This window comes from Syngnathus leptorhynchus, chromosome 19 (assembly GCF_054491065.1).
Source record: "Syngnathus leptorhynchus isolate UIUO chromosome 19, UIUO_Slep, whole genome shotgun sequence".
NCBI lineage: Eukaryota > Metazoa > Chordata > Actinopteri > Syngnathiformes > Syngnathidae > Syngnathus > Syngnathus leptorhynchus.
In genome coordinates this window covers 6,565,949-6,588,338 of record NC_141213.1, presented here as the reverse complement: position 1 = coordinate 6,588,338, position 22,390 = coordinate 6,565,949, and the positions used below count along the sequence as shown (strand labels likewise).

Here is a 22,390-nt window from a genome sequence, read left to right as displayed (position 1 = left end):
AAGGAGAAATCAAAATAAAAAAAAAAGACTCTTTCCAAAAATGTCATTGATTTTTTTTTTTTATTTGTGTTGAAGTGGTGGAAAAAGATTGGTGCACTTATACTACTTTTCCAAGAGCTGCTCTTTTCCTCGAGCTGGTCAAAGTCAAGCTAAAAGTCCTTCTGATTTCTGAGATCACCTAAAAGTGGCTACGTTTACGTGGCGGAAATTTCTTCAAAACATGAATCATTTTTATTCCGATCAGGCATTTCAATCCGCTGGTCAAAATAGCCGGTGTTTTGCTGTTCACTGTTGTGATGAGTTCCTCGGCAAATTTCATAAATATGCATGTGCTCACCACAACAAGATAATTATTAGGTACAGAATCCAATTGTATAAAATAAGAGGTTTGTAAAATTGGTCTCATTTACAAGTACTAATTTTCAGTTTAACAATGTCAAAGAGGAATTACACCGTGCTTGCAGTGGTGCAGAAATGAACTGTTAAAAATAAAATAATAAATAAAACTATATGATAATAATCATCATAATAATAATATTACTATATATATATATATGGTGGGTGGATTTCAAAATCATTTTATTTCTCTAGTTGTGTCATGAACAGCTGAGGTTCTTCTCAGATTCCAAAGTCTAGGACTTTGAAAGTCTCAATAGTTGTTAACAGATATGTTGAAACATCATGGAGCATGTCGAAATACAGTAATGTCATTTTGCATTGCCTTTGGACAGATTCTTCCATCAAGCAGCATTGTTAACATCTTGATCAGCTCCTAAACATAATTAATGGGAGCTTGACTGACAGGCTTTGTGGGCATATTTAATGTGACTGTGCTTATTATATCACTGTTGCTTCCTCTGATAAAAACCTAATATACTTACGCAGCATGGCAGTTAGCCATGTCGGAACACGATGGGGGAGCTTATATTTCACTTTGATGCTGGCGTGGAGTGACAGCTCTGCGTTGCGGTCCGAGAGATGCTGCTAATAACGAGGCCCAAATTACCATGGTGACGGCAATGTTTATTCTTTAATCATTGGTTTTCAAAAGGAAGCACTAAAGCCAAAACTAGACTTAACCAGTTAATATTTGAGTCAAATGAGATGCTACATGTTCTCGTAAGAGCCGGCTGCAGAAATCGGGCACTCTTGAGTCGTGTCGAACGTTTCCCTTTTTTTTTTCTTCCCCTCTTTCTCGTTAAAAGGTTTGTGCTTCAAACATTTTTCACTCTTAGGTTTTCACCCAGACGACCCCCTTAGATGTGCATCCTCTGCATTTTTTTTTTTTTCTTGACACTTGGAAGCAACACCGACCGACAGCCTTTGATCAGCAGCACCTTTAAGGTGGAATGAGGAGCACTTTAGTAAACAGACACTTATTTATGCATTCAGCAGATCTGAAACAGCATGCGGTTGGCATTTATGAGCAGACATTTGGCGAGATGAAGCCTTAATATTGACTATTGTCTTTGCACTGCTGTTTGTCAATGCTGCGTTTTGTTTCATGGTTTGTTTTTCCGTTGCCGTTGGTTCCGTTCTGGGGACGATTCAACCGAAAGCTTGAAGGAAATGAAAATTCCCAACAAAACAGGAGATAGCTTTGAAAATGAGGCCGTTATTGGCTCTTCACTGTCAACAAGAGGTAAGTTTAATGTGTGGTGCTGAGTGCAATTTCTCTCCGTTGTTTTGATGACGTTTAAGATTGCTGTTTGGAGCGACGGTATTCACACCAGGTAATTACTTTTGATTGCCAGCATATTCTGTTTAATAACCACCCTTTATAGTCTAGCTCTCCATTCTTTGGAGACAAGCACTCAGTTGACTCGATTACAAAGGATGATATTTTTCCAAACGTGGCTCTTCATGCGTGTAAGTCCTGCTGCAGAAAAGCCAGCTGTCTCCTGCAGAGATGGGTGTGCGTGGCTGTGCGTGCACTCCTCGTGCGCATGCCTGTCCAAGGCGTGATTTCGTGCATTTGAGAGGGCACGTGCATGCAGGTGCATGAACCTGTCAGCTTGAGCAAAAGCATTCACCTGTGACGTCCTCATTCTGTCTCTCTCCAAGACGTCGACCGAGCGGCCCTCCTCTCTAAGGCCCCGACACACGCAGTTATCAGCCATGGGCAGGTGTTGAGATCGCTGACTTCTGAAAAAGGATTCCACCCTGAGCTGCTTTAATGTACACCATGGAGTTACACTCTTGAGTAAATGACTGCTCTCCGCTCTGAGTCGTAACTCTTTCTATGACATCTGAGGGGAAAAAGTCAAGGGGAACATGGAGGGAGTGCCCAAAATGGCACATAAAGGAAAGCAGAGGTAATGGTGGAGCTTTAGATGGAGCTCTGTGTTATTTTTCTGCTTCAGGGACATTACAGATCATTCCCACAGGGCACAAAGTGCTCACACCTGGAGAGTAAAATGAATTGAAGTGCTACTTTTCTTCTTCATGAACACAATGGTCAATGCAATTTTCATGGGACGCAGCAAAGAATGTAATGTAATCCTAAATGCAAGCCCTTCCCTCAACGCTCTATATTTTGTAAAGTACAATTTCTTTCGTGGACATGTTTAATGAGAAAGTGCCAGATGGATGTGTCAGTCAGTGCTGATTGACTGTACCGGTAAGTTTAAAAGTAACATCTCTCTGCTTGACGTATTCCCTGCTGATGTGTTGTCGGTAAAAATCACATCATAATCAACTTGTCTTGTTGAATCAGAGTTTTCATTTTCAAATTACTAGTACATAATAGAACACTGTTCCCAATTCATTGTCCTGACCTGTATGTGAACCCCTGGCCTTTTGATTTGGTGTCAGCACTCTCCTCAGGGGACATTCTTCTTCCAATTTAGGCCCAATATTTTGTCAAGATTGCCACTAACGCTTTGGCTTGCAATTTTCAGATGGATTAAATGGTACTTGTCTTTTAATTAATAAACTACTTTAAGCTGATGCTGAGACAGAATAAAATGCAAGTAAGGCAAGGCAGCTTTTTTTTTATGTAGTGCATATCATACCAAAGGTAATTCAATGTGCTTTCAGTGGTTAATGGATTTACAATGTGCTTCACATTATAAGTGCAATTTTCAAAAGCATTTACAGACAAAATAATTAGACATTAAAAAGCAAAGTAAAGAACTAAAAAGTAGCTTACTAAAATGAACACCCAATGCAAGAAGAACATTTAGAAAATATTTATTATATTGCATATTTGCAAAATTTTAACGTAGATTTAAAAGTGCTGCTACGCGGACTTTAAGCACTTTCTCATTAAATATGAAAAATGTTTTTATCTTGTATTGTTTACTCTTTTTCTGTCAATAAAGTTTTGTCAATGTACGTTGTACGTCATGACGCACGCTTGACACGTGACGTCATGACGCATCGTTCCTAAACAATCCTCAGGAAAAAGCCACGTTGACGACTCTGGACTGGAGCTCCGTCTTGAATTCAGGCCACTATAAAGCGAGAAGATTCAAGTGTATGTTGTGATTTGTCATCGACATACTCAAGTATGTCGTCTCCACCGAAAGAAAAGATCGAAACCAGGGGTGGACACCCTCCTGCAGGTAAAGCTGGTTGTTTGTATTTCCAGTCTATACTGCTTCTCAAGGCCTATTGTTTCTACTTGTGTGTAATGTGCTTTCATGCACTTAAATAGCCACATACCCATGAAAACAAATCACTTCCAAACAAATAACCTTAGTTTTGTGTTCGTGGTCGACAATTGACTCATTTGTGCAGTCTATGCATTCCTTATTTCTCCCGTGTATTTACATGAACGTCTCAAATCACAGCACGCATTTGTAATGATCACTTGATTATTTAGATGCGTGTGACAAGAGCGTAGTGATGACGTGGAGGTCAGTAAGCAGCCAGGTCCGTGGACGGACGGACAGACAGACAGAGACAGACAGATAACGTGTACGTGGACAGGCCACGGCGGCCTCAGCAGCTGCACTGATAACACACAGATAAGGTGACATTCCAATGTCAGCTCTTTTGAGTTCAAAGGTCACTATCAAGTACGAATTGCTGCAATGCACATGCTAGGATTTTGAAGAAAATACTTTCTTCTCCCTTCTCAGTGACTGATACATTCTTGAACTTAGTAAAAGTGGTGCTCACACAGCAGCAACTTGAATGAGCAACCTCAGAGTTTTGGGGGGGGGGTTAGTTGCCATTTTGAAATGAGGCCGCCTGTGCAAGCAAATTGCTCGAGCCCTACTGCATGAAAATGTCGTCACCAATGCTGCAGGATTTGTGATTGGATGAGGGATGTTTTTTTAACATTTGTTGCAGCCCACAAGATGAACGTGACCTATTCACACACCCCCTCTCATGACTAAAAATGTCTTCCTGAAACACGTTTGTGTTGCAGTCAAGGCCGGCGGTATGAGGATAGTGCAGAAGCACCAGGCGACTGCTGTTCCGGAACCCCCACCAAAAGATGATGATGAAGAGCAGTATGTGAGCAGTAGGTAAGCCTAACTAAAATGCACAAGCACTTCTAACATAGTCCAACACGATTTTTTCTCCAACCACCATACAATACTGAATTCCCGTTCCCATTTGCAAATAGTATAAATTGGGTGCAGATGGTATCTTCACATGCTGCGTTATCAGGTTGTGTGCTGATAAAAGCTGACAACCGCTGCACAGCAGAGAAATTTCCCATCAGATCAGTCATTTTATGCATATTTTTTTGGGTCACACCCAATTATATGCACTCGCCATCCACAGCATTAGATACACCTGAGCAAACTCAAAAAATATATAATATCTGCCTCCGCCAAGATAATAATGAGCTGCATCGTTCAGAGATCTGCCTTCTTGTGGAGTAAAATCGGGTATCCAAAATATTAGCCATCCATATCTGGACAAATGCAGTGATATTTCTTTTCAACAGTTATCTCCTCAAAAAATAAATATATTGCTGATATATAGTATTATCTCCAGGCTGTTGTGCACTTCCTCACTCGGTGGCGCCACAGGATATGGAGTCATATTCTAAAGAGAGAAAGGAAAAAATGGGTATGGTAACTGGCTTTATAAGGAAAATGGCTCATTTTTACTCTTCTCTTTGTTCACAAAAAAAAAGTTGGTGTGTAGAGCCATAGTTGCACTCCATCAGTGAAACCCCCACTCGAACTGTTCCCTCCATGAGTCACAGTGATGGACGTCAAGCAGGTGGCTAGTGGGTAAATTTCACATCAGCTGCGGCCACTGAAGCGTTGTAGTCAGGGGAGCACCTGCCCAAACCAATCTCGCCCAGATGGACAGATGGGGCAAAGGGAGGTGGAGTGATGGCGAGCCGTGTTTACATGGCAGATGAGGAGGAAAGTTGAGGATCGGAAGAACACAAAAGGTCAGCTCCATGGAAGAAAATATGACAGAAGCCAAGGGTTTATCACACCTTTGAAGTTTTTTTTTCTTTCTCTCTTCTGATTTAAAGTTAAGTGGCGAGATGCCGACAAATGAAGAAAGTGCAGCATGCGTTAGTTTCTATGGCAACCGCCTCCTTGCCCACGGCAACAAACTTTCTGCACTGCAGAAGCACGGCGCTGTGGGTGGGTCGAAGAGTTGCTGCTTACAAAAAATTTTTTTATATAATGACATATTTTACTCTTTGAACTCTGAGTGTTGTATTAACATCCTGACTTCCTTGTCTCGCCCTCACTCTCTTTCTCATGCTTTCTTTTTTGAGGCAAAAGTCCACAGCTCTCTGCTTCCCCCTGCAGGCTCTGCACACCAACATTTAGTCCCCCCCCCAAAAAAAAATCCTAAAAATGTTTTTCATCAATTCGGTAATTTAGGTAGTAATCAGTGGAATTGAATGAAACTAATTTGTCATAGGTTAGGGTAATTGTGCTCTTATTTCCAGGTTCCCACTGATTTTTTTATTTTATTTTTTTAATCGGTCAAATTCATGTTCTAAAACTAGGAACTTAAAAAGAAAAATGAATGGCAACCGGAATCAGTTTTACTATCAGTAAAAAAAAAACATCCTCATATTTTTCACTTCAATGAATTTCAATTGCTACGTATAGTATTGTTAAAGGTTCCTAAATGTCTTTGAGGGGGATTTGTGAAGGCAGTCACCATTACCGCGGGGTGACGACGCTGTTAAATTAGACGGCGGCGCTCGTTTGTCACGTCAAGGTCAAGGCGTGCGCTGGTCTCGCTCGTCTTTTCTTCTGCCGTCATCCCTTTCTTTTTGTCTACGCTCACCCACCTCCAGCCTCCTCTGTGATGATCCATTATTATTGTTATGGAGGCGTTTGGCTCCACGTGTCCTTCTCTGCCCTTTCGGCACCCTTCGGCCTGCTACGAAACATTTTGTATTGTGGTTTTTTTTTTTTGTTTTTTTTTTTTAATCAAACAACTTTGCTTTTCTCTTTTTTTCAGTCCACCCAAGGCCCCGGTGATTGTGTCTGGAGTGGTTACCAAGGTAACTCGTACATTTATTCAGAGATTTAATATTAATGTAGTGGAAATATAAGTGCTTGTAATCTTACAATGAGTTTGTATGGAATATAATTGAATCAAATTCTAACTTGATAGTCATAATGAATAATGAGAGAAACATAAGGGAAGAAAACTGGAGCAGATATTAACAGATTCTTGGTTTTATTTTTTGATTAAAATACTCCATTCCTCTTTGAAATAGCAAAGTCCCTCTCTAATCCAATTTGTGATGAGATTTTTATTTTTTAATCAGTCAGAGTTTGCGGCTGCAGAGCAGATGGCGGCTTTACTGTTCCCCTTCACATACTTGTATTCTTGTAACATTGTGACATCCTTTTGGCTGCTGGTTTCAGGGCGATAAGGACTTCACCCCGGCTGCTGCCCAGGTGGCGCACCAGAAGCCCCAGCCTGGCATCCCCAAGCTGCCCCCCTCTCAGCACATCAACCAGCACATCCATCAACCCCGCAAGTGAGCCGGGCGGGCGGGCGCTCGCTATGCTGTGGCCATGCTAACTCCACCAGTCGGCCTTCCCAATTGAACACGGTTTCCTGCTCGGCATACGTCCTTTGATTGATCAGTCGTATTATTTTTGGTTTTGTTAACTGTTGTGTGATGTGGAAGTTGTCTGTAGCAGTGGCCTAATACCAGTATTGCCATTGTTTCAATCCAGTCTTTATAAGTTGCCTGGCATCGGTGCTGCGCTAATTGTCGTGCACTTTTGTCTCCTTTGTTTAAGTTAAAGTCATAATTGATGTAGCTCACACGAATCAATACAATAATAGACCAGTGAATTAATTATTAAGATGAAAGGCTTTGTACACACAACAGACCAAAAGACCCTAAAAGCAAATAATCGAGGCCACGTGTTTTGGATAATATAACAAAAAAGTCAAAACGGCAAACTATTTTCATAGCCAGACAGTTGCCACATTGCACGACAGCCACAAAAAAGAAAACGAGCGAGCGTTATAACCAATAAACATTCCGGCAGTGCACCCACTAATTGGTCGGGTTCTAATTAAGGCAAGATTCCTTTGAACTGAATTATTGGTGTCTTAAAATAATTGCGTATCAACTGCTTAGTTAGCTGTGTCAACTGTTAACTATATCGCTTTTGCATCCTCCTCATCACTGCAGTGTTATTCATGGCATCTGCACAAGCAAACTGCTTCAAGCAAAGATAATCCAGCAGTGCCTGCATACTTTTTTTTTTAATTATTATTTCAGCAGCTAATGAAGCCAAATCCTTTGTGAGTGTATGTATACCTGATATCAAAAGCAACAAGTATGCATGCTGTTGTTTTTTTTTTTTTTCCCCCATGTTGTTGGAGCTTTAACAGACCAAGGCCTGGCTAGAGCACGCTAAACAAAGCCCTGCTGCCCCAAAAAAGCAGATATGTAAATTCAAGATAACAAAAAAAAGTACATTCCATCTTTTTGGTTGTGTGCTAGTGTTCATTTTAGCACAAGATTGGTGTGTTTTAAACATATCAGGACACCATGCACTTAGACTGATTGGTCAGGAAGTAAAAGACAAAACTCTTTGCGATGAATCAGAAGTCATTTCCCTTTGAAATGAACAATTTCACTGTTGCTGTCTTTCACATTTCTCTTTGAGTTACATCTTCAATTGTTTCAACTGGAGTTTGGTATTGGTTGTGCTTGTCATAGTAAATAAAAATATAGAGAATCTTAAATGTTGAATTTATTGAAGAGTTTAAAAAAAAAAAAATCTGGAGGTTTGCAATTGTATTCCTTTGTTCAGACAAATTGGAGGAGAGTCACGCCCTCGTAGTAACAACAGCTGAAAAAGACGTGAAGAAGGCGGACGTTGCTGCCGAAACTGTCAAATGTTTGCTCAATTTGTCTGAACAAAGGAATACAATGGCTATCATCAATGGAGACATAGTGAACACAATTCAACAACTAGTCTGGAGGTTCCGTTACTCTAATGCTGCAAATAAGTGCATCCTGGGCTCAGCTGGTGTTTTGGAAAAGAAACAAAGGTGTCTCTCCAAGAGATGTCTACTTTTCCTTCCCAAGCTCCCAACACACACACACACACACACACACACACACACACACCAGGTGTTATTTCATGTAATCCATCTTCACACTTGCATCTGCAAGCAGGTGTCCTGTCAGCTCATGTTAACCCAGTAAAGCACCCAGCGCAATATAAACCTGATTCAGCCAGACAAAATGCCAAATTACACCTGACACAGCCTCCATACGTGCATACACACTATCTGGGAAAGGTACCAAATTTTCCTCCATCCATTTAGATATATAATGTTTATATAATACACACACATATATATATATATATGTATGATGGTATACATTTAGCAAAATACTGTCAATTCAACTTGAAAGGAATACATATAATTGCAATGACTGCATAGTCTTATTTGTATAGTGTTTGTATTGACAAATAAATGCTTATTAAACCTTAGATGCATGAGTGACTGTACCTTGCACTCTTCCAAAAGTGGGTCAAAAATGACCCATATTAAAATCAATATTGAAATCAAAACAATATGTAGCTATAAAATAAATAAATAAATATACAATATTATTATTCCGCCCGTTTATATGTTGGGTGTTCCCTGAAATTGTCAACGACGGCATTTCACTTACTGACCAGAAGACGGCGACAGAGAGGCACCTGAAGAACTGGCCTGCCTACGGTAAACGAGAAAGCTCAATTCAAAATGAACCAAGCGTTCTTGCCAAGGTTCCATGTTTTGACTTGTCCATGTCCATGCCATGACAGTGACAGAAGGACAAAGCTCAACTCAAGACTGAAGACTGCCTTTGAAAACCTGCATCAACCACCAAGCATGAATATTTTCAAAGCAATTTTGGCAAGGATGTTTGGATACTCATATCAATACAAATTAATATGATGCAGGATTTATTCAAGAGGTCACGTCATGGCCTCTGATACGATGGAACTATGGTTCGAGACCCATCCTTATCCACGGGCTGGGCGATATCAATTTTCTCTCACTTCTGCATAACGTTTGTGGAAAAGGGGCGTGGCTATGCAAATGTCATGGGTCCAGTGATTACTCCGATGTACAGTGGGAAAGTTTTTCATTAGGGAAAGTTAAGTGAAAGTGAAAAGTGCCACACCCGCCCTCACCCCCACTTTCTGATTGGCTGGTTGATCAGTGACGTCACTCGGACACTCTATTAGGTACACCGCCATTTTCAGGTGTACCTAATCACAGGCCACTTCATTAGGGAAAGATCATGGTCAAAGCTTAAATAAAAATGAAAAGTGCCACACCCGCCCTCACCCCCACTTTCTGATTGGCTGGTTGATCTGTGACGTCACACGGACACAGGTGTACCTAATCACTTCATTAGGGAAAAGGTTTAAGTGAAAGTGAAAAGTGCCACACCCGCCCTCACCCCCACTTTCTGATTGGCTGGTTGATCTGTGACGTCACTCGGACACTCTATTAGGTACGCCGCCATTTTCAGGTGTACCTAATCACAGGCCACTTCATTAGGGAAAAATTATAGTCAAACTTAAATAAAAGTGAAAAGTGCCACACCCGCCTCACCCCCACTTTCTGATTGGCTAGTTGATCTGTGACGTCACACGGACACAGGTGTACCTAATCACCTCATTAGGGAAAAAGTTTAAGTGAAAGTGAAAAGTGCCACACCCGCCCTCACCCACACTTTCTGATTGGCTGGTTGATCAGTGACGTCACTCGGACACTTCATTAGGTACACCGTCATTTTCAGATGTACCTAATCACAGGCCACTTCATTAGGGAAAAATCATGGTCAAGTGCCACACCCGCCCTCACCCCACTGTTTGATTACCTGGTTGATCTGTGACGTCACTCGGACACTCTATTAGGTATACCACCATTTTCAGCGTTGCTGCTATGTCAGCCGACACGTTATGCCGACATCGGTGTTTTAATTTTGTATTTGTTGGATTGTAGTTGATGGTGTTAATAGACCAAATGTGTTTGTGTTTGAATAAAAGATTGTAAAAAAACCTGTTATGCTGATATTTGTTATTTTGGCTGACACCAACTCATATAACAACGAACAAGGAATAAAACACCAGACAAGTTATAACACAAATGTTTATTAAAATAATAATAATCATATCTCAAATGTGCCAACACACCTAATGAGCAATCAGCTCCACACCAGACATGCAATGAGCACCTCAACCAAGGTCATCAAAAAGAAGACTCCATTTATATGCTAAATGTTCTTTACACTCCTATTTTTAACACTTTATTTAACATTGAATATAACACACTATGAAAGGACCGAAACAGTAATAGAATACTCAACTATAGAGCATTGGCGCCCTCTGCGGGAAACGTGTCGTACTGCTCCCACCCCACTTATTGCAACTTCTGAAACCCATGGCCCATCTGCTGTTACCCACTACCTAATTCACCTGGAAACCGTCAAATAACTCAAAGCATAGTAATAGAATCTTCAACTATAGAGCATTGGTGCCCTCTGCGGGAAACATGTTGTACAGCACCCACAATAATAAAGTTCAATCATCAAAAACTTTCCTAAGTCTGTTTCAATTTTTGGAGTTTAATCGCGCACCTTTGCTTGGTTTCTCTTTTTGGCATAGAAACAAGTGGATGGCTTCAATGTGGTGGGTGGAGTCAGGTCCAATCTCTGAGATTTGCTCTCTCCAAGCCATGTCTCAGTGTGGCCAAAAATTCTCAACGCCTCCTGGTCATTCAAAAAGAACTAACAGGAGTTAAAGAACAATTTAATCAGTATCATCTTTTTTTTTAATGTAGCCCTCTGAATAAATGACGGATCCGGGTCATATAGAGAAGAGGAGGAGGAGGAGGAGGAGCATGCCTGTAGTATGTCATAATCTCAGGTTCCACTGGAGGCCAACAGCTGGTTCAGCAACACCCATGACCTAAATATTATGTCATTTATTCAGTGTTAATATACTTCAATACTGGAATAGTGTAATCACATAGGCCTATGAATGACTACATTGCTTGCGAAGATCTTGCTCATGCAAAGTGTGAGGAGCTCTTTTGGGAAGTTGCACTAAGTAGATCAAATGGAGTTGAATTGAATTATTCTCCTAGCACTGTTGCATAATCTGTTGGTACATGTTCTGTCCTGTGAGATGGATGAATGAATCATAAAATTATCATAAAATAACAAATATGAAAATAATAATGGAAAATAGACAGTGTTATTTATGTGACTGTGTTCTATGCTGTATACATTATCGATGCAGTAAATTAAAATCATCACTTATGCTTCTAAATATTTGAACGCATTGCTTCTGTTGTGCTTTCTTAGGCTTTGTCACTATTCCAACGATGACCGTAGGCCAAAACATGATATTTTTAGCACTGGAATTATTGCTTCCATTTATTTTATTGCTGTCACAGTTGTTTCCAGTTGTGAGTTAGAGGATGAAATCCCTAAGGCTCTCCACTAAGCATGAAAAGAAGATGAGCTAAATGAATCTACACATTTTCTTTTCGAGCATCCAGCACTCTCCCATTAGGATTTGTAGGTCACAAGATGTGGGGAAAAAGAAAGAAAAAGCTCTTGAACTCACCTGAAATGGCACCAATAACAGCTACTACTGATGATTTGTAAATCCTACAACACAATCTGATGTGTTATGAACCACAACAGCTTTGAAATGATAGTAAATAAAATTCATTTATTTCGTATTACAAAATACAGTATTTTCAATACGTCATTGTGAAATATGTTGCAGTCAGATTTGCTACTCGTGTTTTGGGGTTTTCCAGAAAATAGTCTAGTACAAATATTACATTTATTTGGTATATTTTTTTTTACAAAGGTACTGAAGCTGTTTTTGTTGTGCTTCAAGAGACTTTTTATGTTTATAGCCCCACTACTATGGAAAAACTACAAAAATGCTGGTGTGAAAAAAATGTAACAAAATACAGGCTTGGCCATTAGGGCTGCTTTTAAAAGCAATAAATATGACAAATAAGTTAAAGCTCCAAGCACTTTCAAGTATAATATATCTATCTATCGATCCTTTTGTGACATCATTGCAAATAACATGAGCGCTTCTAAAATCTTATAAAGTTCATTTCATGATACAAATCAAATCATTGTCGTGTTCATGGAATACTGCTGGTAAGTCAAGTCACCCTGAGTCAAATAACGTCCAAGCCATTATCCGTTTTTGGTTTAGAGTGCAGAAAAAAACAAACAAACAAAAAAGTAAAAACCTACTTCCTCACCCCAACAGCGAGTTGTCTTTTGTTTAATGCCTCCAGCCTCCTTCTCTCAGCCTCCTCGGCTTTCTTCCTCTCCTCCTTGAGCTCCTTATATCGCCACTTGGGGATCTGCAGCAGGTGTCTTCCTTCTTTGGTGCTGCTCTTCCTGCCAATCTTTTCAGGTTCATAAGTGGGCGCGGGGGCCTTGGACACTCTCACCTTGGGTATGGTGAATCCCGGCCTAACACTGCTCCTCCTAAGCAACATGTGCAGAGGAAGCAGGCTGGTCCTTCGTAGCTCCGTTCCGTTATACGGCAACATTCCCAGGCTGGAGCTCCGAACTCGTGGCGCCGTGCCCTGCGTCTGAAGGCTGGCCCGACGGTCCGACGGCGGCTTGGGTACCAATGTGACCCGTGAGTTCTGGAACAGCTTGAGGTGGCTGTCCACCCTGTGAGGATTGATGGCGCTGAGCTCTTTGGCTCGTTGATGGCGGAGGATCTCGGGAACCGCGTAGCGCCGTTTGCCTACACTTGGGGGACTGTCGGGACACACCTAGATGACAAGTGGGCACAAACTTAGATTAAAAGGTCCTAATTTAAAAAAAAGAGGGAGTGATTTTCCAGCCTCTCACCGTATGACAAGTCACGGCGATAAATGGACTCCTGATGGCCGTGGTCACAGACACCAGGTGGTCGATGACACCGGTGTCCTCAGGATTGGTGACGTTAGCGATGTTGAAGATGTCCCGCACCGTGTCGGTCAAACGCTTTATACAGCCTCGGGGCTCCCGGGCTTTGGCCACCATTGATGCCAAGGGTGGCCATTCTAGACTGAGAAAGTTACTTGGCTATAATGCCTTCCAACATCATGAGGGGGAACTTTGATTCTTACCTGTATGCATCACAAATTTGACCCGGAGTGGATCGTTCCATCAGTCGGCCCATCACCCAGGCGGTTTCGTAGCGGCCAGTGAACACGGCCCACTCCCTGGCGGTCATTTGGCGGCCACAGTCCCGTGCATTTAGGGTGGCCCCTGACAGGAACAAGGCAAGGAGCATTGCGCTTTCAGGAAATGAGTCGCATACTATACTACTAACTTCCTCATTGACGAGAATTTTTGGAGTTCTTGGGCTCTCCAAAGACAATTCCGTGGCATTCCAAACAAATCCGACTCACCTGCCATCATGAGCGAGCGCACGCATTCGACGCGGCCCTGCATGGCGGCTTTCATGAGAGCGGTAAAGCCGTGACAGTTCCTCCTCTCGATGTCCAAGCCTGAGTAGTAGTTGAGTAGGTAGTTGGTGATTGTAATGTGACCTAAAGACAGACACGGGGAACAATAGCCCATCATGATAGTTTTAGAAATGGTTTTGCATGGTTTTGTGTTTGTGTGACTTACCTGCCTGCGCTGCAGTGATGAGGGCCGTGTTGCCCTCGCTGTCTTGCCAGTTAGCGTCCAAATACGGGCACTGGGACAGCGCTATGACAACGTCAACATAACCTTGGTAACAAGCAACCAGCAGCCCTGTCTGAGAAGACAAAAAGTGATTTTTTTTGAGAGAGAGAGAGAAACACACAAACCTTTGCCCAGCCATATTGAGGGCCGAAAGATGCAAAAGTCAAGCATAGTAGCACGAGCAGCCGCGGACCTTTACGACATGTTTTTAGTGCAAAGCGAGACATGTTGAATTCAGCGGAAAAATAAGCAAGAGTCGCCCGTCTGATGTTGCGTGCCAGAGAAGGAGTTTGTGTGCCTATGTGTGAATGTCGCTCTGTGTGGGAGTGGGAGCTTATGTTTACCACGGTGATGACCCTGGAAAATTCAACTGAAAGTAAAAGTAAACATTTTCCTGGCCGTCATAAGCCAATACAAACGAGGTCCACGATAGGGGAGTAGAAAGTCACTTAAGGTCACACTATTAGCTGTTTTGAAGGGTTTCAATTTAACCACAATAGAAGGACTATAATTCATTCATTTTATTTACATTGTTTCATTATATTTCCTCCTTCTCATTTTCCTTCTCTCTCAAAAAGTCATGCTGAGTGACTGTGAAGCAAAATCCTTCCTCTGACTGGAACAAATTTAAATAGAAGCACTATATTTACACTTCAATTCTAGTTTGGCTGCATGTTTACTCATTTGCATATAGCCAAGCAAGACGCGCATTGATGTAAACAGCTCCAGGGAAAGCATTAAAATCAACCTTGTCTTAGAGCAACAATCTATATCATCCTCAAGAAATCAATCAATAAATCTATTTATATATATATATATATATATATATATATATATATATATATATATATATATATATATATATATATATATATATATATATATATATATATATATATATATATACACACATATATATATATATATTTGCAGCTGTTTGAAATAAAATCACCACAGAGTTTTTGGTATTTCCCTTAGTGCAGGCTACTTAATCCAGAATTTATAGCCCATGCGTAATGGACATAATGTAAAATAAACACAACTACTAAAACAAGCCAGGCTGTCATCTGAGTGCATGTAATCGCATTAGCGTGCGTCGTCAGGCCCGCCCGACCGGCCGGGAGCCTCAAGGAGACAAAGGGGGAATGTTTGTTGGGAATAATTGGTGGATTGTCTGGAAAAAGTTCACTTTAACTACATGGCTCTGGTCCACGTAGATTTGTTTGCTTGTACACATGTAGAGACCTGTCTCATAAATGCGCCTGTGTTATTTACTCGGCAAACTAGTATCTTACTCAAACCTATTTTTCTCACGTAGGCCAAATAAAAAGGAAAACAGGCTAGAGCAGTTTGAAGTGATCAGCGCTTGATTTGACGGAAATTGCGGTTTTCCTCGCATTTGACTTTATTATGAACATCCGTCAAAACTATCAATATTTCATGACAGATGATAAATATTAATATGCAGATGCACCTAAAGTAAAGCTCTATTTTCTTTCTTCTCACTTTGTGTCATGTTTTTAAAGGAGGCTTGTTGCCATTTCATGGGTGTGGCTGTCTTGGAAATGACAGCTGGACTAGCTGTTACACTGATGAATCTGGAAAAGTGCTGAGTGCAGTAATGGACTTCCCCTTTACGTTAGAATTGGAACCAACATGCACATTCGATTTTAAATGTTAAAAACTGAAAAAATGTTATTGTTGATTTTTTGACCCTTTAATATATTCATTTTGTCGCTGGTTGTATGAATAATGTAACAGTACAGCCATCAGACCGGAGGCCAGTGTCAGTCAATAATGAACGCGTTAACACTCCTGTCTGGTGCTATATCAAATCACGTGCATGACTTTGATTTTTCCAATCAGTTACATTAGCTGGGTGACTTACAATAATACTGCTTGTACTGTTGTCCTGCAAATAAGATTCAACACATCCAATCTAACAACATTCTGTATCTGCATCTCCTGTGCTCCCCCCTGTTTGGAAAATGTGGTCGACAGGAGGTGAGCAGGGGGCTAACGAGAACAGTGGCCTCATTTAAACTTAATGGATTCTGTGTGTGCGTGAGTATGTTGAATCAGGGACACAGTCTTTCCCAGAAGGGGTTAAAAGGACACTATGTCCCTCCCCATATATGCCAGTAAAATATGATGTAAAACAGTGTTTCACTTTTAGTTTCCTGTGAATTTATGATAGCGACCATTTGATAAAATGATTCACTTTACATTTTTTATTTGGGGGTCAAATTAGAAGTGATCGTCTTTAACTTTGGCTTTTCCGCTGTCATTTTGATTCGGGAAAAGTGTACAAGTACAGTAAAGTATGACATGGGGGTCAGGCTGTATCCTTCCAGCCAGGCCTTAAAATAGTTCAGTAAGCCTCTGTACAAAGCCTAGGCTTAATTATTTCTCTCCAGAATCTGATGCACCCTAGTGAACTTAGATCGGAGTGTATCAGCAAGATACAGCATGCAAATAAAAGTAAAAATGGCACTAGTTTTATATCCATGTCATCTATTTGTCAGGTCATGTCAGTTGTTATTGCCCCTGTAATTATGTACCCTTTAAAAAAAATAATAATAATAAAGAGAAATAATGACGGTAGTTTAAAAAATACTTTACATTTTACATTCACAATTTATTACATTATTAGTGTGATTGTTATATTGCTGCATTCATAATAATAATTATCATCATTTGTGATCATTGTATTATTTATTTGTGTCTGTCCAATTTTACAATTGAAAAATGGTCTCATTATTGGTCTCTAAAGTCCAGGTGAAAAGCCCTGGCCTTGCATTTACTTGAGTTCAAGTCAAGTGTAAATACTGGATCATGTTTGTTTTTATTGGTGACGTGCATACCCACCCGATTGTTCCGGTCCGTCTGCTTGACCTCGTCCTCCGCAAGCCCATGCCGTATCATGATCCGGAGCATAGCCGGGTTGTTAGTGCAGCACGCCCGGAAGAACGACACGGGTTCAGGACTCGCCGGGGACAGCGAACGTTCAGACTCCACATCATCGGGAGGGTAGAAGGAGTCATCGGACGTGATGCTCCTGGTGTCGCACAAGTCCTCAAAGTCAACTTCTTCGAAATCGTCGTCCTCCTCCTCCTCCTCCTCCTCGCTCTCTTCATCCTCCTCACAGGAGCCAAGATGGTCTTCCTCCTCACCTATGGTCGGGTGGACTTGAACGATTTTCAGCTGCTGGAGCTGCTTGACCCGGAGCGACGCTGCGACTCCTCCATCCCTGTCGTCCGTGATCAGCACCATCTGACCCGGCCGGAGCGACCGCTGCCAGACGAGCCTGGCGCGGGCATAGACTGGCCGTCTCCTCCGGGTTGCTCTCCAATCAAACGTCGTCGCTCCAAAATATTCTTCATGCGTTCACTCATTCGGTGTCGCGCTGTCTGTCACACGGGCTTCGGATGAGTTGGTCGCGTGCCCATCGTCAAGTCTTCGGAGTTCCGTGCACGCAACATTAATTTGGGTCTTGCTTCCAAAATTGGCGTGTGAGAAGGTGGAGAACACAATTGAAAAAAAAAACCTGCACCCAAACTTGACATGTAGGGCGGGGAGAGAGACATGCAGTTTTCTAATCCGATTAGTTGGCCCCGGGACAGCCCCCCTCTCCTCCCCTCTCCCTTGCACAGCACCGCCCCTCAATTTATCTCTATTAAAATCCATGCACGACGTTTCTCCTCAGTGTACGACTGTTAAACGCCCAAACCCCGATTTGTGCGTTTTTATTTGATCAGGTGCAGCCAGGGCTGGACTGGTTGGTATTTCATTCTTCTCCTAAAACCATCAATATGACAATGAAGCATTTCCTTCAAATGCGATTTTGCCAGGTTCCTGAATGTCATTTGCTTGTGACCGTCACCTGTATTGGAGAAAAAAAAAAAAAGAAGCAAATGCATAACAGTCCCAGTGTGAGCCTATTAATATTCTACCCCCCGTTGAGAGCTGGGATTGATCTCATGTGGCTGGCCCATCATCGCTATGGTAGCATCAGGCATGGTGTTGTGTGGGTGACAGTCACCATGCTCATATTTACACGCAGGATTTCTTTTAAAAGCAAAAGACCACAAACGACATCAAAATATTGCCACTTTACGTGAATGTGACGTAAAACATTGCCTGGTTTATTTATTGAAAGCGTAAAGAAGTACATGGAAAAAAACATGTTTATATACACACACTGCAATGTTGGGCGGAGAGAAGTAGCAATTAACACAACTATAGCCACACCATCAATTTCACATGCAACTTTTTTTTTTTTTCTCATGTCAAATCAAAGCAAACCAAAGTCATTTGGTAGATGATTCAGACGGCCACAAAGGGCTGTAAAATTCAATGGCTGTCTCGCGTGGCTCTTTTTTGTGGACAAACACAACTGTACTTTCCGGACGGACCATTGACGAACAAACCGTAAATGGGAAGTTGTAGTTTAATTATGGAGGCCTTTTGGGACAAGAATCTCAAAGGCATGTAAGATTTAGGAGCGCAGGTCAGTGTTTTAAACACATGTTGACATTTTGTACATCTAAAACAGGGATGGGCGAGTAGCAATGTCAGCGGTGATCGGTGAAAGAATAAACAAGTCTTACTTCGCAATGACCCTTTAATGATGTTTTTATTTTTTTATAGTGATCTTTGGCAATTCTCAAACAGTCAATACAAATCGCTTCTTTTATTCTGATGAATAATAGAGACATTATTGCATTTGTGCAAACACACAAATCAAACGATAACACCCGTGTCAACAACTCAATAGAGAGTTTTGGAAATGAGTGATTAACTGTTGAACAAAATGCATTGTTAGTGTTGTCTCAGTAATGAATTAAGCATCTTCCAAATATGCCTGGATGATGACATCATCAGTACTTCAATAAGATTAGAGGGTTACAACTGGGTGGGAGGGGTTGTGCTCGACTGATTACTAATCACAGTAGTGGTTCCCTCTCTATAAGATTTCATACAGTTCCACAATTCTTTTTTTTTTTTTTTTTTTAAATGAAAAATATTGAGCATATACTGGCAGGCATTTCAAGATTCCACACTCCGAAGTCATGACACTGTTTTGTCCGATGAGTCACTGGGCGGCTGCATATCCTCCCGATGGATGAAGTCAAGAGGTTTGATCATGCCGTACTGCGCTTTTCTGCAACATTGCCGTGTCACAATGAGTAAATGTCCAACAATGCTGTTGTAGCCAATAAAGTGACTGCTAAATCTTCTCTTCAGTACATAAAGCCTCCATCATGCTGTTCTGTAACATATTGCGCAACAGCCAGGGCTTCATAAGGAGGCCTTTTGTCTCGCTCGCTCGTATTCTATTTTGCACTACATTGCCACATTTGCCATGTTGCTGGAGATGTGCAGGGTTTTTTTATTTTTAAGGAATGGTCAAGAAGAGCTTGCTGAGGTGCTTTGCCATGATGTCATGCTTCAAGGGTTATGAAACATGACATGACACACACATTATAAGCTGTATTAGCTGTGCAGTATTAGCTTCAAGGTCATCAGTACGTATAACGATGAACTCCGGAGACTGCATTTGACACTTTATATAGATCCGCTCTGTATGTCTCTTGCTACTCATTAAAAAACTCAAACCTGACTTAAAGCCAAATAATGGTGAATGAAGCCCTGCAAGGATATCAAGCCGTAATTGGGAGTAATTTGAGGTTATGTGCTCGAAGGAGCTCTGCCAGGCCAATTCATTAATAGTGAGTGTCATTTTGTTGAGTCTTTTTTTTTTTTTTTTTTTAGCTTCCTTTCCTGCCGATGTAGAAACTCCCAAAACAATTCCGTTCTGCATCTTGCTCTCAGGAAAGAAAAAGTCTATCTCAATAGGTCGTCTGAGACCTCAGGACTTGGCTCAACTCCAAAGTGACAGTATGTCTTTTGCAGAGTTCTCACTTGTCACAGTATACAAGCTGACCAAATCTTACAAAAAAAAAGAAAAGAACACACCATGCAAAAACATCAGAATGAACTTACACTTGTGGCTCCAGACTAGCGAGGAAGCCATTGATGTGGCTCTGCGGCATATCTGGGTCCAGGTTTGCTAGGTAAGTGCAGACCAATGAAAATATCTCAAAGGGGATCCTTGCGGCTCCCCCCTCCTCATCCTCAGTCAGGATCTCACAGGCGACCTTGAGGGAGGTCTTGAGAGACTTGGAAAAGACACATACACACACGGCACGTTGGAATCCACACTAAAGCAGCAGTATACAGAGCGTGAGTGCCCTCGTGTGGTCAAAGTGATGAACAGCATTAACTTCATTCTTTTTTCCAGCTCAACGAGCATTGAGCACATCATCCGCAAGAGTTTGCCATGCTTGAAATTTACTGTCACTCAGTGTGGATGTCATTGGAGGCCATTGCCCGTGAATGCCTTCCATGACTCTAAATGAGCTACTGTGCGAGCTCCCTCCCTCTGCCCCCTTGCAGTAGTAGTAATACGTTGATTTATATCACTCAGGGCCGAACGAAATATCCGTTTTACATCTCAAACAAAGTAATCATGCAAAAATCTTACATCTCCCAGAGCAGTGCAACCTAGCGCAAAAAACTCCATGCAGCTGACGTCCATGCCAAAGTTGCCCAGTATCAACATGTTCTCCAGCTGCTCCATGGGCAGACATAAAGCTTGCCATTTGTCCTGCAACATCGCTCTGTTGCATGTTTCTGCAGTGGATAGCTATACATAAAAAAAAAAGTCAGAATAATGCTGATAAAATAACGACACCCTAAGAAAATGTGATGTTTTTTGCTATCTTAAAAATGTGAAGACCTTTATGAGTGAAAATACCTGTTTGTGAAGCGTCTTTAGCAGACCTGGAGTCAGACTAGCATCTTTGGCTTGGCTGTCAAAATTAAGCTCCAGCCTCTCCTTGACTGGCAGCGTCTCTCCTTTAGCCAATGCTTCAAAGTAGCTGTCAAAAATCAGCATGTGATTAGTACAAGTATTCCAATTGAGCTCATATACATTTGAAATATTGTACCCAGGGTTGCTTGTTGAGCTAAGTGGGGCTGTCTTCGTGTCATTAAGAAGATGGGATAGCTACAATTGGCAGGGGAGTTCCAGAGAGTTGGAGCTTGGGCGGCAATAGGCTCTGTCCCACACAGTACGGTAGATTGTTACTTATTTATGAACACACATTACATTAACTATGTGACTCTTTTTAATTCCCGTGAAGCTTCACTGGCCAGTCATAGACCAGAGGGGGTACACATATTCAATCAATTATTCCTTGTAGGGCTTACATTTATGAAGGGGAAGTCAGACGTGCAATGACAAATAAGCTCGCGGGATCCAATTAAAGCCAATCAATGCAAATATAATAGACACACAGGTCAAAGGTTGAGTTTTTTTTTTTTTTTTTTGTACAGCACAGTGACAGGCATACAGGCACACACAGAGTTCTGCAAAAATGAACTCACGCTGCAGACCACACAAGAAGGTCTTTGGGCTGAGTTCGGATGGCTGCTTTTGTGAAGTTCTTGAGAACTTCAGGCAATCCCGTCGGGATTTTGATTTGCTGGGAACAGAACATGGTCTCTGGAGGAGGCATGGCTGCAAACACAAACGGAGTCAAGTCAAAATGAGCGACGAGCAATTAATTGGGTGCATTCCCAACTTACTTAAAACGTCGTGCAGCTCCACTGGTTACAATTGAAATTAGTAGCAGTGGTATCAGGTAAGTCTACATGCAGGCATGCAGGTTACGTAACGCAATACTTTTCATCAATATTACGTGCACCTTGATTAGCAATGCTTCGTCGGTGATGTCATGGAAACGTCGATTTATTTGGAGTAACCCTGATGATTGATAAGAAGCAGTCGGCTTAACAAAATTAAGCCGTCGACGACTTTTAAAAGGAATTCGTTGAGTGAAGTAAGGTGCCTATAAGTAGCATTTTAAAGACCACGACTTTGGCTCTGGAAATAAAAAGACGGAGCACTTTGAAGAATAATGGTAGGTACTTCGGGATTAAGCACTCAGACAAGGACTATTAATTTTTGTTTCTAAATACAGGAGATGATATTTCTTACCTGGACAATTGTTGAGCTGGAAATGTTTACTACCAAACGTTTGTAAATGCTTGAATCGTTGAACGCGTTTTGGCTAGTCTTCATTTGCAGCAGCATGGTTGCCAAGCGACGGGCCACGCCGTCCGCTTTCTCAAAGGAGGCGCTGTTTGGCTTCAGTTCGACACAAT

The 22,390-nt window shown here is 41.6% G+C and overlaps 3 protein-coding genes across 4 annotated transcripts; 1 reads left to right on the top strand and 2 right to left on the bottom strand.

Moving 5' to 3' along the window:
* Positions 1-3,362: 3,362 nt before the first annotated feature.
* Positions 3,363-8,163, top strand: dap (death-associated protein). The gene is made up of 4 exons (XM_085939626.1): positions 3,363-3,566; positions 4,379-4,478; positions 6,406-6,448; positions 6,819-8,163. The coding sequence occupies exons 1-4, from the start codon at positions 3,512-3,514 to the stop codon at positions 6,936-6,938; spliced, it is 318 nt and encodes a 105-aa protein (XP_085795752.1). The 5' UTR covers positions 3,363-3,511; the 3' UTR covers positions 6,939-8,163.
* Positions 8,164-12,210: 4,047 nt separating this feature from the next.
* Positions 12,211-17,778, bottom strand: ankrd33ba (ankyrin repeat domain 33ba). The gene is made up of 6 exons (XM_085938712.1): positions 17,027-17,778; positions 14,102-14,231; positions 13,879-14,019; positions 13,594-13,735; positions 13,334-13,532; positions 12,211-13,254 (listed from the first exon to the last, which is right to left on the bottom strand). The coding sequence occupies exons 1-6, from the start codon at positions 17,429-17,431 to the stop codon at positions 12,715-12,717; spliced, it is 1,557 nt and encodes a 518-aa protein (XP_085794838.1). The 5' UTR covers positions 17,432-17,778; the 3' UTR covers positions 12,211-12,714.
* Positions 17,779-18,211: 433 nt separating this feature from the next.
* ropn1l (rhophilin associated tail protein 1-like) lies at positions 18,212-22,354 on the bottom strand. 2 transcript variants are annotated; one of them, XM_085938713.1, is made up of 6 exons: positions 22,224-22,354; positions 21,611-21,743; positions 20,979-21,102; positions 20,706-20,867; positions 20,165-20,340; positions 18,212-19,322 (listed from the first exon to the last, which is right to left on the bottom strand). In XM_085938713.1, exons 2-6 carry the CDS (start codon positions 21,739-21,741, stop codon positions 19,229-19,231), a joined length of 687 nt encoding a protein of 228 aa, XP_085794839.1. In that variant the 5' UTR covers positions 21,742-21,743; positions 22,224-22,354; the 3' UTR covers positions 18,212-19,228. The 2 variants fall into 2 exon arrangements, with proteins under 2 accessions (XP_085794839.1, XP_085794840.1); XM_085938714.1 differs by lacking the exon at positions 22,224-22,354 and adding an exon at positions 21,812-21,976.
* Between the last annotated feature and the right edge of the window lie 36 nt (positions 22,355-22,390).